Source organism: Heteronotia binoei, chromosome 9 (assembly GCF_032191835.1).
Source record: "Heteronotia binoei isolate CCM8104 ecotype False Entrance Well chromosome 9, APGP_CSIRO_Hbin_v1, whole genome shotgun sequence".
Lineage (NCBI taxonomy): Eukaryota > Metazoa > Chordata > Lepidosauria > Squamata > Gekkonidae > Heteronotia > Heteronotia binoei.
The window spans coordinates 110,345,582-110,362,331 of NC_083231.1; the positions used below are offsets into that span (position 1 = coordinate 110,345,582).

General features: G+C 45.4%; 1 protein-coding gene across 1 annotated transcript in view; it reads right to left on the reverse strand.

The window, feature by feature from the left end:
- Positions 1-16,750, reverse strand: part of SDAD1 (SDA1 domain containing 1) — a 59,116-nt gene that overhangs the window by 23,292 nt on the left and 19,074 nt on the right. Inside the window, exons 12-17 of the mRNA XM_060247174.1 lie at positions 16,409-16,466; positions 9,733-9,791; positions 7,027-7,103; positions 1,471-1,568; positions 1,098-1,174; positions 721-850 (exon numbers count right to left, since the gene is read on the reverse strand). Coding sequence (XP_060103157.1) covers positions 721-850; positions 1,098-1,174; positions 1,471-1,568; positions 7,027-7,103; positions 9,733-9,791; positions 16,409-16,466 — 499 coding nt within the window. The remainder of the gene's footprint in view (positions 1-720; positions 851-1,097; positions 1,175-1,470; positions 1,569-7,026; positions 7,104-9,732; positions 9,792-16,408; positions 16,467-16,750) is intronic.

The window sequence follows — 16,750 nt, forward strand, 5'->3', positions numbered from 1 at the left end:
GAAACCCCCCACAGCTGTTTCAGGCAAGCATGCTCATCCCCAAAGACAACAAACAAACACACATAGCTGCATTATGTTGAGTCAGGCCACTTGTCTATCATGCTCAGTATTGTCTACTCTGGGGTTCGCAACCTTTCTGAGCCTGTGGACAGCTTTGGAATTCTGATACAGGATGGTGGGCGCAACCACTAAATGGCCGCCATGAGAAGCAAAACCAACCAAAAAACAGCTGCTGTGGGAAGAACTGAACACAAAACAGCTGCCATGGGAAGCAGAGCCACACACATACTCAGAAGAGGTCCAGGTGCAGGGGACAAGAAGGATTATTTTTAAAATACACTAAAGACTAAGACTTTATCAAAGGTAGGGCTGTCAACCTCAAGGTGGTGGGTGGAGATCTGCTGGGATTTTAACTGATCTCCAGGCTGCAGAGATCAGTTCCCCAGGAGAAAATGGCTGCTTTGGAGGGTGGACTCTGTGGCATTGTATCCTGCTGAGATCCCTCCCTAAACCCCGCCCTCCCCAAGCTCCACCCCCTCAAATCTCCAGGTATTTTCCAACCCAGAGCTAGCAACCCTAATCAAAGTGCTGGAAACTGGGATGGTAGAGTGCTTATAATATGGCTTCCTAAAATGGATCAGACTGGCTCTCCATCCCATTTTGCCTCCCAACTCGAACTTCGCTATCATGAGGATGCTGCAAAAAAAAACGCCAAAGGACCTTCTTCATGTTTTCCATCTTCCTCCTTGGTCTCAAGGTCCAGGACTTCGGCTCCCGGAATATAGTCTTTGGCCGTCAACTCCCCGTATTCGTGTATCTTGGCTTCTGAGGTGGCTTCTGTCGGTTTACCCTACAAGCAATCCAGACATTTATCTTCAAACAAGCTAAGAACTCCGCCTGCATCACCACAGGGTTCTTTCCATGATGGGTTAAGAACATGAGAACATAAGCAAAGCCATGTTGGATCAGGTCAATGGCCCATCCAGTCCAACACCTGGCCAGCTTCTATGGCAGAGTGAGGATTCGAACGTGGGTCTTTGAAGCCACTCCAACTTCCCCTTCCCCACCCCCAGCATGAAAATTCAAAGTTTAGTTACCCGGAATTTTTTCTGCAACATCTGTGGGTTCAGCGACCGGAACAACTGTATCAGCGTTCTTGCCGACATCATTACATCTGTAAAGAAACGTGGCTATAATTAAAGGTGCTCTAAAAAAGCAGGGGTGCATCTGTGTGGAACTGGTTTGTCAAGTGTACCATTGCCTTCTATTAAATTATTGTTTTTTGAAAAAATTACACACCCAAATTCTTAGAAATCCAATATCGGCAGCAAACCAGAGATCATGTTGTTGAAGTAACAGACTGTTTCCAGCCTATAGTAGGCAGCACAACAAAAAGAACCAAAAGAACAACAGTAATTATGCAAAAGGGAAGCTAAAGATTGTCATGTTTGTGCAAGGAAGTGAAATTACTTTTATCTTTATGAGATCTGTACTGCGCCAAGTCTTGGAGCAAGTCTTCCGTCATGGCAAGCGGGCATCTCGCCGACACTTCTTTGATAGCATTAATCCTGGAAAGTAAATTAAAATAAAGTTCAGTAATGGAAACTGGTATAAATGGAGACTCTTTTTTTTTTATACTTACTATGTGCTTTTAAAATATTTAAAATCTTGTTAAAAGATCAGCATGAATTCTACTCCCCCCCCCCCCAAAAAAAGAGAGATTATTTCTGCATGAACTATGCAAACAGAGCATAGTTTGATACAACTGCTTATTTTACACGGTAGATTCTTCTTCTGACAGTCACAAGGAAGAGGGAAGGCCCACTTTTTGGAGATCTACCCCTAAGAACATAAACATTATGAACCTAAGAGAAGCCATGTTGGATCAGGCCAATGGCTTATGAAGTCCAACACTCTGTGTCACAGAAGAACATAAGAGAAGCCATGTTGGATCAGGCCAGTGGCCCATCCAGTCCAACACTCTGTGTCACAGAAGAACATAAGAGAAGCCATGTTGGATCAGGCCAATGGCCCGTCCAGTCCAACACTCTGTGTCACAGAAGAACATAAGAGAAGCCATGTTGGATCAAGCCAACGGCCCATCCAGTCCAACACTCTGTGTCACACAGTGGCAAAAAAATTATATATACACACACACTGTGGCTAATAGCCACTGATGGACCTGTGCTCCATAGTTTTATCTAAGCCCCTCTTGAAGGTGGCTATACTTGTGGCCGCCACCACCTCCTGTGGCAGTGAATTCCACATGTTAATCACCCTTTGGGTGAAGAAGTACTTCCTTTTATCCGTTTTAACCTGTCTGCTCAGCAATTTCATCGAATGCCCACGAGTTCTTGTATTGTGAGAAAGGGAGAAAAGTACTTCTTTCTCTACTTTCTCCATCCCATGCATTATCTTGTAAACCTCTATCATGTCACCCCGCAGTCGACGTTTCTCCAAGCTAAAGAGCTCCAAGCGTTTCAACCTTTCTTCATAGGGAAAGTGCTCCAGCCCTTTAATCATTCTAGTTGCCCTTTTCTGGACTTTCTCCAATGCTATAATATCCTTTTTGAGGTGCGGCGACCAGAACTGCACACAGTACTCCAAATGAGACCGCACCATCGATTTATACAGGGGCATTATGATACTGGCTGATTTGTTTTCAATTCCCTTCCTAATAATTCCCAGCATGGCGTTGGCCTTTTTTATTGCAAACGCACACTGTCTTGACATTTTCAGTGAGTTATCTACCACGACCCCAAGATCTCTCTCTTGGTCAGTCTCTGCCAGTTCATACCCCATCAACTTGTATTTGTAGCTGGGATTCTTGGCCCCAATGTGCATTACTTTGCACTTGGCCACATTGAACCGCATCTGCCACGTTGACGCCCACTCACCCAGCCTCAACAGATCCCTTTGGAGTTCCTCACAATCCTCTCTGGTTCTCACCACCCTGAACAATTTAGTGTCATCTGCAAACTTGGCTCACTCCCAACTCTTAATCATTTATGAACAAGTTAAAGAGCATGGGACCCAGTACCGAGCCCTGCGGCACCCCACTGCTTACCGTCCTCCACTGCGAAGACTGCCCATTTATACTCACTCTCTGCTTCCTATTACTCAGCCAGTTTTTCATCCACAAGAGGACCTGTCCTTTTACTCCATGACTCTCAAGCTTTCTAAGGAGCCTTTGATGAGGAACTTTATCAAAAGCTTTCTGGAAGTCAAGGTAAACAACATCTATCGGGTCTCCTTTGTCCACGTTTGTTCACCCCCTCAAAGAAATGTAACAGGTTAGTGAGGCAAGATCTTCCCTTGCATAACCCATGCTGAGTCTTCCTCAATAACCCGTGTTCATCAATGTGCCTACTCATTCTGTCTTTGATAATGGTTTCTACCAACTTTCCCGGTATTGAAGTCAGACTGACTGGCCTGTAATTTCCCGGATCTCCTCTGGGAATTATTAGGAAGGGAATTGAAAACAAATCAGCCAGTATCATAATGCCCCTGTATAAATCGATGGTGCGGTCTCATTTGGACTACTGTGTGCAGTTCTGGTCGCCGCACCTCAAAAAGGATATTATAGCATTGGAGAAAGTCCAGAAAAGGGCAACTAGAATGATTAAAGGGCTGGAGCACTTTCCCTATGAAGAAAGGATGAAACGCTTGGGGCTCTTTAGCTTGGAGAAACGTCGACTGCGGGGTGACATGATAGAGGTTTACAAGATAATGCATGGGATGGAGAAAGTAGAGAAAGAAGTACTTTTCTCCCTTTCTCACAATACAAGAACTCGTGGGCATTCGATGAAATTGCTGAGCAGACAAGTTAAAACGGATAAAAGGAAGTACTTCTTCACCCAAAGGGTGATTAACATGTGGAATTCACTGCCACAGGAGGTGGTGGCGGCCCATCCAGTCCAACACTCTGTGTCACAGAAGAACATAAGAGAAGCCATGTTGGATCAGGCCAATGGCTCATCCAGTCCAACACTCTGTGTCACACAGTAGCCAAAAACAAGGTGCCATCAGGAGATACACCAGCATGGCCAGAGCTCCAGAAGCCCTCCCATTGCAGCTCCCCAAGCACCAGGAATACAAAGCATCACTGCCCCAGAATGAGTGTTCTATCTATACCAGGGGTGGCCACACTGGCTTAATGTAAGAGCCACACAGAATAAATGTCAGATGTCTGAGAGCTGCAAGATGTGAAATTCAGATGCTTGAGAGCTGCGAGGGAGGGAAGGAAGGAAAATAGATGGGGAGAGGGGAAGGAGAAGTGGAAAGAAAGCAACTTTAACTTTAAATGCAGTGATTTAAGGAGAGAAATGCCTTCTACAAGCCAGCCAGCTGAGCTGTGGGGGCTTCAAGAGCCACTCAATATATGTAAAAGAGCCACATGTGGCTTCTGAGCCACAGTTTGGCCAGCCCTGATCTATACCTTGTGGCTAATAGCCACTGATGGACCTCTGCTCTGTATATTTATCCAGCCCTCTCTTGAAGCAGTCTATACTTGTAGCTTCTTGTGGCAGTGAATTCCACATGCCAATTACTCTTTGGGTGAAGAAGCACTTCCTTTTGTCCGTTCTAAGTCTACTGCTCACTCATTTCATTGAGCACCCAAAAGTTCTTGTATTGCGAGAAAGTGAAAAAGGTGCTTCTTTCTCTGTCTTCCTGACCCCAAGCATAATTTTGTAAACCTCTAGCATGACCTAAGATCAAACTAGGACCTGGGAGACCCAGGTTCAAATCCTCACTCATGCCATGGAAGTTCGCTGGGTGACCATGGGCCAGTCGCACACTCTCACCCTACACAACCTCCCAGGGTTACTGTGAGGATGAAACGGAGGAGAAGAAAATGGTGTAAACTGCCGTATGTCCCAATGGGGAGAAAGACGGGGTATACATGAATTGAATAAATAAAGTACTGCAAAGTATTTCCCAGCATGGAGGAGAACAGTGGGACAGGCTTCCTCGGGAGGTTGTGGGCTCTCCTTCTTTGGAGGCTAGATGGCCATCTGACAGCAATGCTGATTCTGTGAACTTAGGGAGATCATGAAAGGTAGGGCATGAAGGGTTGAACCAAGGTTTAGTTCTCAGTTTGGTGTGCTGGTTAAATGTGCGGACTCTAATCTGGGAGAATGGGGGTTGATTCCCCACTCCTCCACTTGCACCTGCTAGCATGGCCTTGGGTCAGCCATAGCTCTGGCAGAGGTTGTCCTTGAAAGGGCAGCTGCTGTGAGAGCCCTCTCCAGCCCCACCCACCTCACAGGGTGTCTGTTGTGGGGGAGGAAGGTAAAGGAGATTGAAGGCCGCTCTGAGACTCTGTCTTTGAAAGGGCAGCTGCTGTGAGAGCCCTCTCAGCCCCACCCACCTCAAAGGGTGTCTGTTGTGGGGGAGGAAGGTAAAGGAGATTGAAGGCCGCTCTGAGACTCTGTCTTTGAAAGGACAGCTGCTGTGAGAGTCCTCTCAGCCCCACCCACCTCACAGGGTGTCTGTTGTCGGGGAGGAAGGTAAAGGAGATTGAAGGCCGCTCTGAGACTCTGTCCTTGAAAGGACAGCTGCTGTGAGAGCCCTCTTGGCCCCATCCACCTCCCAGGGTGTCTGTTGTGGGGGAAGAAGGTAAAGGAGATTGTAGGCTGCTCTGAGACTCTGTCTTTGAAAGGACAGCTGCTATGAGAGCCTTCTCCAGCCCCACCCACCTCACAGGGTGTCTGTTGTGGGGGAGGAAGGTAAAGGAGATTGAGGGCCGCTCTGAGACTCTGTCTTTGAAAGGGCAGCTGCTGTGAGAGCCCTCTCCAGCCCCACCCACCTCACAGGGGAGGGAGGAGGAAGATAAAGGAGACTGTGAGCCGCTCTGAGACTCTGAGATTCGGAGTGTAGGGCGGAATATAAATCCAATATCATCTTCTTCTTGTGGTCCCTTTTTACACACCCAGGGAAATGCTGTTCGCCACTTTGGAGTCAGGATGCAATTTTCTCCAGGCCAGTTTGGCTGGGGATCCTGGAGGGTTTTCTGGGCATGCAGCAGGGGCCACTGGGGTTATGTGTGTGTGTGTGTGGGGGGGGAGATAGTTGTGAATTTCTTGCATTGTGCAGGGGACTGGCTATTCTGTAGCTTACAAAAACCACCCAAAACTTATGAACAGTAAAACACAAGGCAAAACTTAAAAGTACACAATCTAAATACACCAAAGCGGTTCAACTTTCTAAAGGAAGCAGGCTTTCTTCCCGCTGGAGGTCTGGGCCCTGCAGGATTTATCAAGGCTTCGCAGGGCCTGTAAGACGGAGCTCGTCCACCAGGCTTATAATTGATCCAGCGGGTGTCCTTGAAAGTTGTCACTTCCCTCAGCATTTCACCATTATGGCATTATGCTATGCTGTTAGCCACCAGCCACATGCTGCTTACTGCCTCTGTTTGTAAGACTGTTTACTATGCTGCTCCTGTTTTGCAACGCCTGTTTTTATATTATTTTAACTCTGTTGTTTTATTGTTGCAAGCCGCCCTGAGCCCCCTTGCGGGATAGGACAGGATATAAATCCAAAAATTAAATTAAACATTTCCTAAACCCCACGATGCTTTTTGGTGTAGTGGTTAAGTGTGTGGACTCTTATCTGGGAGAACCAGGTTTGATTCCCCACTCCTCCACTGGCAGCTGCTGGAATGGCCTTGGGTCAGCCATAGCTCTGGCAGAGGTTGTCCCTGAAAGGGCAGCTGCTCTGAGAACTCTCTCAGCCCCACCCACCTCACAGGGTGTCTATTGTGGGGGGAGAAGATATAGCAGATTGTAAGCCGCTCCGAGTCTCTGATTCAGAGAAAAGGGCGGGGTATAAATCTGCAGTCTTCTTCTTTTCTATAGGCAGCTAGTTCCAGAAGGGTGGGGTCACAACTGATAAGGCTCTGCTCTGCCCTTATACCACCTTAACCTTACATGCAGGAAGAACATCAGGTTTCCATCACATATCCTCCTCCCCCACACTGTAATGAACCCTGGAATCCTCGAGCTTTCTTGAGGTCTAGTTACTTACCCCACAGTCATCGCTTCCCCAGAATTTTTGTCTGTGACAAAGTTGTTGGCTATTGTCATCAGCACTGACTGGATAATCTGACGGAGGAAACATAAACATCTAGATTTGCATGCTGGCCTTTTAATTACATTCAATATCTTTTCTAACTCTGGTCATATGCCCCTCCACTCCCCCCACCCCCAGCGCAGGTTAAGGAGGAAATATTTCTAGCATCAAGTTGTGCCAATGTAATACACAAAACTTCTGAATTATACAGAACACAGAGATAAAGTTCTGTCCTTTCACACAATCTTCCCTTTGGCCTCGCCCCGACCTGGATAGCCCAGCAAGCTGATCTCGTCAGATCTCTGAAGCTAAGCAGGGTTGACTCTGGCAAGTATTTGGATGGAAGACCTCCTTGAAATACCAGCAGTCAGGAGGGCAAGGGCAGGCTTTATTCAGCCACCTCTCTGAATACCCTCCAGGCCCCCAGTAGGGGTCAGTCACCAGAAGTTGGGCACTCAATGCCCAGTGTCGTGGGCACTCAATGAAATTGCTGGGTTAGAATGGATAAAGGAAGTCCTTCTTCACCCAAAGGGTGATTAACACATGAAATTCACTGCCACAGGAGGTGGTGGCAGCTACAAGCATAGCCAGCTTCAAGAGGGGATTGGATAAGCATATGAAGCAAAGGTCCATCCGTGGCTATTAGCCACAAGGTAGAGATGGAACTCTCTGTATGGGGTAAGTGATGCTCTGTATTTGTAATTACTTGGGAGGGGCAACAGGATGAGGGCTTCTGGTGTTCTGGCCCCACTGATGAACTTCCTGATGGCACCTGGGTTTTTTTGGCTGCTATGTGGCAGAGTGTTGGACTGGATGGGCCATTGGCCTGATCCAACATGGCTTCTCTTATGTTCCTATGTGACACAGAGTGTTGGACTGGATGGGCCATTGGCCTGATCCAACATGGCTTCTCTTATGTTCTTATGAGACACAGAGTGTTGGACTGGATGGGCCATTGACTTGATCCAACATGGCTTCTCTTATGTTCTTATGTGACACAGAGTGTTGGACTGGATGGGCCACTGGCCTGATCCAACATGGCTTTTCTTATGTTCTTAAGTTGCCATAACTTCTAGGTGCGCGCGTGCACACACACACAAAATCTTCCCTTTGGCCTTGAGCCACAAAAAAGATGAAAACAATTTTCCAAAATGCACTTTAAAAAGGGGTGTGGGTAGAGACACTTCTGGTAGGACACTGCAGGATATCCATTTGACAACCACATGTTGCAGTGGTTTTCAGAGTATCTGCCATCAGGGAATTCCTTCCCCACAGGCTTGTCCTCTGGAAAAATGCTTGAGCATCTGATGGGGCCCTCCTGCACACAATTCCTGGGCACGTTCTACATTTCAAACTCTGTTCAGATGAGGCCTGGCCAGGCCTTCCAGCCATCAACCCACATCAACAAAAAGTGCATCCTAGGACAATATTTGACAGTCCTCTTTCTAGTGACATATTGCAAGAGAAGGCTGAAAACAGAGGCCCAGCTGCCTTTCAAAGAAACCTTTCATGGAGGACTTGCCCTCTTCTCTCCCTCACATACAGATTTTTTTCTTCTTTCCCTTTCTGACCGAGCAGTCCCTTTATCTATTTGCTTCTTATTTGAAAGTTTATGGCTGTCCTATCCTGTGATGTTGTCATATTTTGATGCTGGGTCAACCCTGGAACTTGAGGGAAAAGACAAGATTCCCTTCTTAAAATTATACTTCTGAAAATGGCACACGAGAGACTTTTGAAAGTTCAAAAATAAAATATTTTATTCAACGTGGAAGGGAAAAGGTCAGGTGGAATCAGGGGTAAAATGTCTGAGATGAATCAATAACTTTGAGGTAACTTAGTAATTTCACAAATGCCAGTTAATATGTTTCTAGAAAGTTAGAGTTTTAACCTTTTCACAAGGTCTTTGACTCTTTGAAAGAGACTTTATTTCCAGCATCTGTTAAACGTTCCAGTATAATTTCTTGAGTTTAATTGACTCTTCAGCTTTCAGAAGGCAGGGATACACTACCAAGTACCAAAACTCCTTCATCCAACACATCAGGAATGACTCCACCCTTTAGAACTATCTTTTTTCAGTAGGACAGGGAATTACTTTGCTAAACTAGAAGCTCCCTCCCTGTTCCTGGCCTGAATGGGGGTCTTCAGCGATCCTCCCACTCCTCCTTGCCACCTTCCCAGTCCTCAGTGTTAAACTGAATTCACTTCGGCAGTCCGTTCCCAACGCTTTCTTCTCAACTGACACTATCCCATGGAATCCATTTGAGCAGCCTGTCACTCAAAGGTTCTCCGGCTCTGTGAGCTACTAACCCTTCACAGTTCGTCTCATGTATATACAGGACTTGTGAGTTTTTAAAGCACAGTCTGTCACAACTGCTCTTCTGATCTTCTTCCCAACAACTGACAATGGTTCCAAAGGAAGTTCCTAGGGTCCCTGAAACATCATTTCAAAGCCACAGACGGAAGTCACGAACTCCTTCCCAGCAGATGAATGTCATTCATTCAAATGCAGGCCAAAGCATGTTTATAATGACTGACACATGTGACAACCTACATCTTTTAAAACTACTTCTAAGCTGAAAGCCAGAAAGCTCAGCATATTCCTTTGCTGTGCTACTCCCCAAACGTTCCCCCAAAGTCAGTAAAGTTTCAAACAGTCCTCACCTCCGGCGGTACCAGCTGGTGAGAAGCTTGTGCTGCGAAAAGCAGAATCTTGGTAACTTCTAAAAGAAATGAAACCAGAAAGAGCAGAAGGTGTTGAGAAATCAGACATTTTTCAGAACGAGTAAATTAAAAAAAAAACCAATAATTTTTTTTGATAAGGTGTGCAGTTTAATATGGTCAGACTTTTAAGCCTGGAACTCTGTGTGAAATCCAGTGGCTTTTGATTGATTGCTGTCTTAACCTGGGCTGTTTGCCCCCTCCATTGTAACCAGGGCTCCCCCTTAAAGATGCAACTAGACACTAACTTTGTTTTATTAAAGGGGTGGCCAAACTTGTTTCACATAAGAGCCACATAGAATAAGCCACACAGATGTTTGAGAGCTGCAAGACATGAGCGTTAGACGTTTGAGGGAGGGAGGAAGGCAAATAGTTGGGGGAGGGGGAGAGGTGGAAAGAAAGCAACTTTAACTTTAAAATGCATTCTCAGTTTTTAAAAGTTTTATTGGTTTCAAGAAATTAGGGTAAGGAGTAGGGAGGATAGAAAAGAAAAGTACATATTAATCTTATTCTGCATAAAAAATACTTTCAAACAAGTCTACATCTGCAATTCTTTCTTAAAATACATTAACTTGTCACATATTATTGTCTCTAAACTATACATCATCAACATGTTGATATTTTATGTTATGAATCTCTTTGTTAAGATATCTATTGGTTTTGACAATTCCAATCTCTTTGTTAAGATCTCTTTGTTAAGATATCTATTGGTTTTGACAATTCCAATAAAGGCAATCTTGTAATACAAAATATAGGAAAAAAGGAGATATAAGTTCACACCAGAGAATCTTAAGAGTCTTGAGTGTCCAGCCAGGCATAAAATTTCATCCAATATTTTCTTGCTTCTTCCTTAGATTTCCCAGCCAACAGCTGGGACAAAAAGTCCAGCTCTGTTTAAAATGCATTCTCCAAGCTACCAGCTGGCTTGGCGAAGTGATTTAAAAGAGACAAATGCCTTCCCCAAGTCGGCCAACAAGGTGGTGACGGCTTCGAGAGCCACACAATATGTGTGAAAGAGCCACAATTGGCTCTCAAGCCACAGTTTGGCCACCCCTGCTCTGTTGCTTTGGACCAACATGGCTACTCACCAGGATCTGCTCTCTCATACATCCTTGGTGACACAGTAAACCACAGAATGTCCTATTGGGCACCCTAGCACACTTCCTGAAAATCTCAGCTTTCACTGAAGAGAAAAGAGCAAGTTTCTAGCCCTCATGTATCCAATGCTCTGCTGAAATCTCAAAAGGAATCAAATGAGTGGACATGCTTTCTAGTGGTTTGGAAGAAGACTTGCCCTTCAGGGAGCAAGCAGAATCAGGCAAAAACAATTAGCACGGCACGGCAACTATACAATGAGCAATAAGTTATATTCATTTGTGTATTGTTATTCATGCTGTAGAACTGAGCTTTTCTCATAGACTTTTAGCATGACAAACAGAGAGTGCCGACAACACAGTTGAAGCTACAAAATGTGTACATTACGTATAAAATTTTCTTCCTGTGGCTAATTTGCAATCGGTAAACTTACAAAATGCTATTGCAAATAATGCCATCTCTTCTTTGAGATTATTTTCCTGTTAAAGGATCCTTTGATACAGTAATGTTGGACGGAAAACGCAGTTAAGTAAAAGTGCAGAGACGGCAAATCTAAATGCTTGTTCTAGATATGACAAACAACTCTATGTTCTAAGACACTATGCAATAGATCTTATATTAGTATAACTCATACATGTACACAAATCACAAGGAAAATTATAATTTCCCTTGTGATTTGCATTCATGTATGGTTTATACTAATATAAGTATACCTTAGAACAGGGGTGTCAAACATGCAGTTTGGGGGCCGAAGGGCTCCTATCAGGTTCCTGAGCAACCGACTGTCATCTGCATCCTTCTCCCTATACCTTGCTTATTTTTGCAAAACAGCTTACTTTGCAAGGCTTGCTCATTTGCACAGGAGCTACAAAGCAAAGCCTCTATTTTCTCCATTGGCTGAGGCTCCTCCATTGGGGAGGAAGGGAGGGAGGCAGAGCTTGCTTTGCCAAGCACTCTCAATTGCACAGCAGAGCTACTGAGCCAAGCCTCTCTTCCTTCTATTGGCTGAGGCTTCTCCCCCTCCTGGTCCCTTGGGGAAGGAAGGAAAGAGTCAGAGCTTCTTTTGCTCAGTTCCCTGGATCCCATGGGAGAAAAACAAAGAAAGCACCTTTAAGACCAATGAGTGCTAACGTTTTAAGCATGTTTTAAGTTTTATAAAATATTTGTGTTTGTCTGTGTTCTTTATAAAATTTATATCTCTGCTACCTAATCTTAAATAGGTTGGCCTGACATGGCCTGGCCCAACATGGTCTGATTGATGTCAGATCCAGCCCTCATAACAACTGAGTCTGACCCCCCTGCCTTAGAACATATACTAATCCGGTATACTTTAGATTAGAACGCAGAATTATTACTTTGTTTTTCTGGTTCTAGATTTGAGGCAGAAAATTATAATTTTCCTTGTGACTTGTGTACATGTATGATTTATACTCGTGTAAGTTCTATTGCATAGCGTCTTAGAACATAGAGTTGTTACTTTATTTTTCTGGTTCTAGATATGAGGCAGGAAAACATTCACTACACTGAAGAGAAACCAGACTCAGGGCTGAAAGATCTTGGGTGACGGGCCCATCCATAAAATGTAAATTTCAAGCTGTACATCCTCCATTCGCCTTGGAGCTGTGCAAGGAAGGGAGAGAAGGTTTAATTGGGGAGGGACGGTGGCTCAGTGGTAGAGCATCTGCTTGGGAAGCAGAAAGTCCCAGGTTCAATCCCCGGCATCTCCAACTAAAAAGAGTCCAGGCAAGTAGGTGTGAAATACCTCAGCTAGAGACCCTGGAGAGCCACTAAAGGGGAGGGACGGTGGCTCAGTGGTAGAGCATCTGCTTGGGAAGCAGAAGGTCCCAGGTTCAATCCCTGGCATCTCCAAAAAAAGGGTCCAGGCAAATAGGTGTGAAAAGCTTCAGCTTGAGACCCTGGAGAGCCGCTGCCAGTCTGAGAAGACAATACTGACTTTGATGGACCAAGGGTCTGATTCAGTATAAGGCAGCTTCATATGTTCATATGTTCCTTCAGCCTTTGCTCAGTTTTATTATTCAAAAGGGGCTCCCCTCCTCTGCCATTAGAATGTTAAAAGTCATAAAACGGTAACATCAGAGTGCAGAAACCAGTTTCCCTAACCTGAGCGGAGGCTGTAGGGTTAAATACCCTCTTCCCTTCCCTGCACGGCCCCGAGGAAAACTGAGGCTGCAGGAATGTGCCCTTTTATGGGCAGGCCGGAACTTAAGGTGGCACTTCTACTGGAACTAAGCTCCGTTGCACTTGTGAGTAAATATGCACAGGCTCTCGTTTCATAATCCTTGAGCCAAAGCAGACTGCAGACTTCGCTGAGGGGTGAAGCAATGATCCTCAGAAGGACCCAATAAACTAGAAAGAAGACACCGTAGAATGAACGCTACAGATATTTTCTGCTTGGAATGTAACTGCCTAATCTAAACCATGCATCGAAGTGCAACACTAGCCACGCTTCCTTGGAAGAAAATACCACTGTGCATGGGATAAGTTCTGACAAAACATGCATAACTTTGTGCTTCTAGGCGTGCATCAGGAAACCTTTCAGCACTGAAGAGCTGGGGTAGGGGTAGAGACTTCTTCCCCCTTAGCAGCAACCTTAGCTGCTGGTGGTCAGGCAGAAACAAGGCCACAGGCGAAATCAGGAAGAAACAGCGGTTTATTTAACGTGTACACGGACCCCAGGCCATACTCGTGTCTGGGAGCTGATTCTCCCCCGCCCCTCTACTTCCCTCTCTGACTGACAAATGAGCCCAGTCTTGCCCAACTCTGGTGAGCCACGTGTTTCGAAACTGTATGGATGCTGTGCTCCTCCTCAGCACCTCACAAGGAATGGGGGAGGCGTAACTCACTTCTTGATGGGAACACAAAGAGCTACAGGCTGGCCTCTACACACAACTACGTCCCACCACCTGCTGATGTCATGCAACACACCCAGATAAGGCTTAAGTTAAGGCCATGCTGAAGGCAAGAAGTCAGCAGGGAACGTCCATCTTTCAGGACTTTATGGGACTTTCATTGGGAGTTGTGTCACTCCAAATTCATTTTAATCCTCTGAAGCGCTGCGTGGTAATGGGAGTCCCTCAGGGCAGAGTGAAACGAAAATGGTATATTTTTATCCTCCCTCAGGAAGGGTCAGGGCAGCACATAATGGTTCCCCCCTCAGGAAGGGTCAGGGCAGCACATAATGGTTACTCCCTCAGGAAGGGTCAGGGCAGCACATAATGGTTCCTCCCTCAGGAAGGGTCAGGGCAGCACATAATGGTTCCTCCCTCAGGAAGGGTCAGGGCAGCTCTCCCTCCGCCCATTTTTTCCCCTCTCACAATAGCCCCATGAGGTAAATTAGACTGAGAGAGTGATTACCGGCCCACAGCCACTCAATGTGATTTGTGGCCAAGTGGGGGGGATGAGGTTACATCTCCTACAGCAGGGGTGGCCAAACTTGCTTAACCTAAGAGCCACATAGAATAAACGTCAGAAGTTTGAGAGCCATAAGACATGAACAGCCAATGTTTGAGAGCAAGCAGGCAAATAGATGGGAGGAGAGGTGAAAAGAAAGCAACTTTAAGTTTAAATGTGTTCTCCCAGCCGCTAGCTGACTTGGCTCAGAGAAGTGATTGAAAGAGACAAATACCTTCTCCAAGCCAGCCGACGGGGTAGTGGGGGCCTCAAGAGCCACACAATATGTGTGAAAGAGCCACATGTGGTTCCCGAGCAACGGTTTGGCCACTCCTGTCCTAGAGCCTACACCAACAGCGTGTGTCACTTTGAATGAATGAACACAATGCTGTGAAGAGTCCTTGAGATTCTCAGAACCAAGGAGATGTCAGCTTCTAGATAAAGCAATTTGCATGCGAAACGTGGAATATCAGCTGGCGTTCACGTAGAAGAAGAGCATTTTTAGGACCAATTTACACTTGAGGAGGACTCCATCTTATTTATACTTCGAACATTGGGAGCAATGATACAGAAGCAAGGCATTGCTGAGCATGCCTTGTTGAGGTCCTTCCCTTATTTGGACACTTATACTAATCATAGGGTACCGCTGGACCTTTTGCTAAGTTGTTCTTGATATATGTTTATTGGGACAACAGAAGGTTTTTGGTATACACTGCTTTATCAGTGGACTGACATTGCACAGTTGTTTTTCTGTGTGCGCTGTGCTGCCACTTTGAAGTCTGTAAAGTATTGTGAAGCAGTGGTCTCTTATGAAAATTGTATAATGGCTTTTTGAAGCTTGTAGAAACCTAGAGTGAAACAGGGCATCACGTACAACCCTGTCGCAGTTCCTTGTGCCTTGCTGTAATTGGATACTACACCGGCTCCGTTTGAAAGGAGTACATAAGAACATCAGAGAAGCCATGTTAGATCAGGCCAATGGCCCATCCAGTCCAACACTCTGTGTCACACAGTGGCAAAAAAAAAGTTACACACACACTGTGGCTAATAGCCACTGATGGACCTCTTCTCCATATATTTATCTAAACCCCTCTTGAAGGTGGCTATGCTTGTGGCCGCCACCACCTCCTGTGGCAGTGAATTCCACATGTTAATCACCCTTTGGGTGAAGAAGTACTTCCTTTTATCTGTTTTAACCTGTCTGCTCAGCAATTTCATCGAATGCCCACGAGTCCTTGTATTGTGAGAAAGGGAGAAAAGTACTTCTTTCTCCACTTTCTCAATACCATGCATTATCTTGTAAACCTCTATCATGTCACCCCGCAGTCGATGTTTCTCCAAGCTAAAGAGTCCCAAGCGTTTCAACCTTTCTTCATAGGGAAAGGTTGAAACGCTTGGGATTCTTTAGAGTACTTGGAGCACTGGACTCTGTGGAAAAATGACTCATTACACTATCGCCTGGACCCACGATTCTGGAGTGAGCGGCATTGACTGCAGTTTGAAAGACTTTGGGTGCGGGGGTGGTCAGCATTCTTATGATTTGAATATTCTTCTGTATTGTTCAATATTTATTTCTGTATTATTCAATAAGCATTTTGTGAATTTGTATAAAGTTTGTGATAGATATTTCGCATATTGGTAGACGCTGGTTTTTCGCAGATGCTTACGTGCTTTTTTGCCTGCTCCATTTTCCGTGTTACTCTGTTTGGTTGCCTAACACTCTAAACACAGCAACGCTCTAACCACCACACCACACTGGTTCTTCACAGCATCTAATGTAAGACCTGCCTCAGCAAACAGTATGAGAATGGATCAGAAGAAGTCTCTACCGCTACCTCAGAGAAACAAGTGAAAGTAAAGTGCAGGGGCTGTGGCTCATTGGTTGAGCATCTGCTTTGCATGCAGAAGGGCCCAGGTTCAATCCTCAGCATCTCCAGTTAAAAGGGTCAGGTAGGAGGTATATGAAAGTCCTTTACCTGAGACTCTGGAGAGCTGCCGGCAGTCTGAGTAGACGGCACTGATCTCTATGGACCAATGGTCTGATTCAGTATAAGGCAAATCCATGCGTTCATGTGGAAAGTAAAATAAAGAGAAGAAAAGATTATACTCCTACCTCGCTGATGCGGTTGCAGGAATCTCTGCACAAAAGGGTAGAAGTTGAAGAGGAAAAGCTATGGGGAGAAAACAGCCCAGTTAACAACCCTAACAAACAAACACAGACCCCAATTTGTGATCCTTTTAATCTGCTAAAAACATTCCCATGACACTACATACCAACTCACTGCCCACTTTCTCTATATTTAGGACTGCTTGCCATTCCATTTTTGTCTGATGAAGTCTGCTTAGAGCATACGAAAGCTTACATTCTGAATAAAACTTAGTTGGTCTTAAAGGTGCAACTTGTCTACTGCTTTATTCACAGGATTAGTTTTTAGTGCCCCCCCCTTCCCTCTCC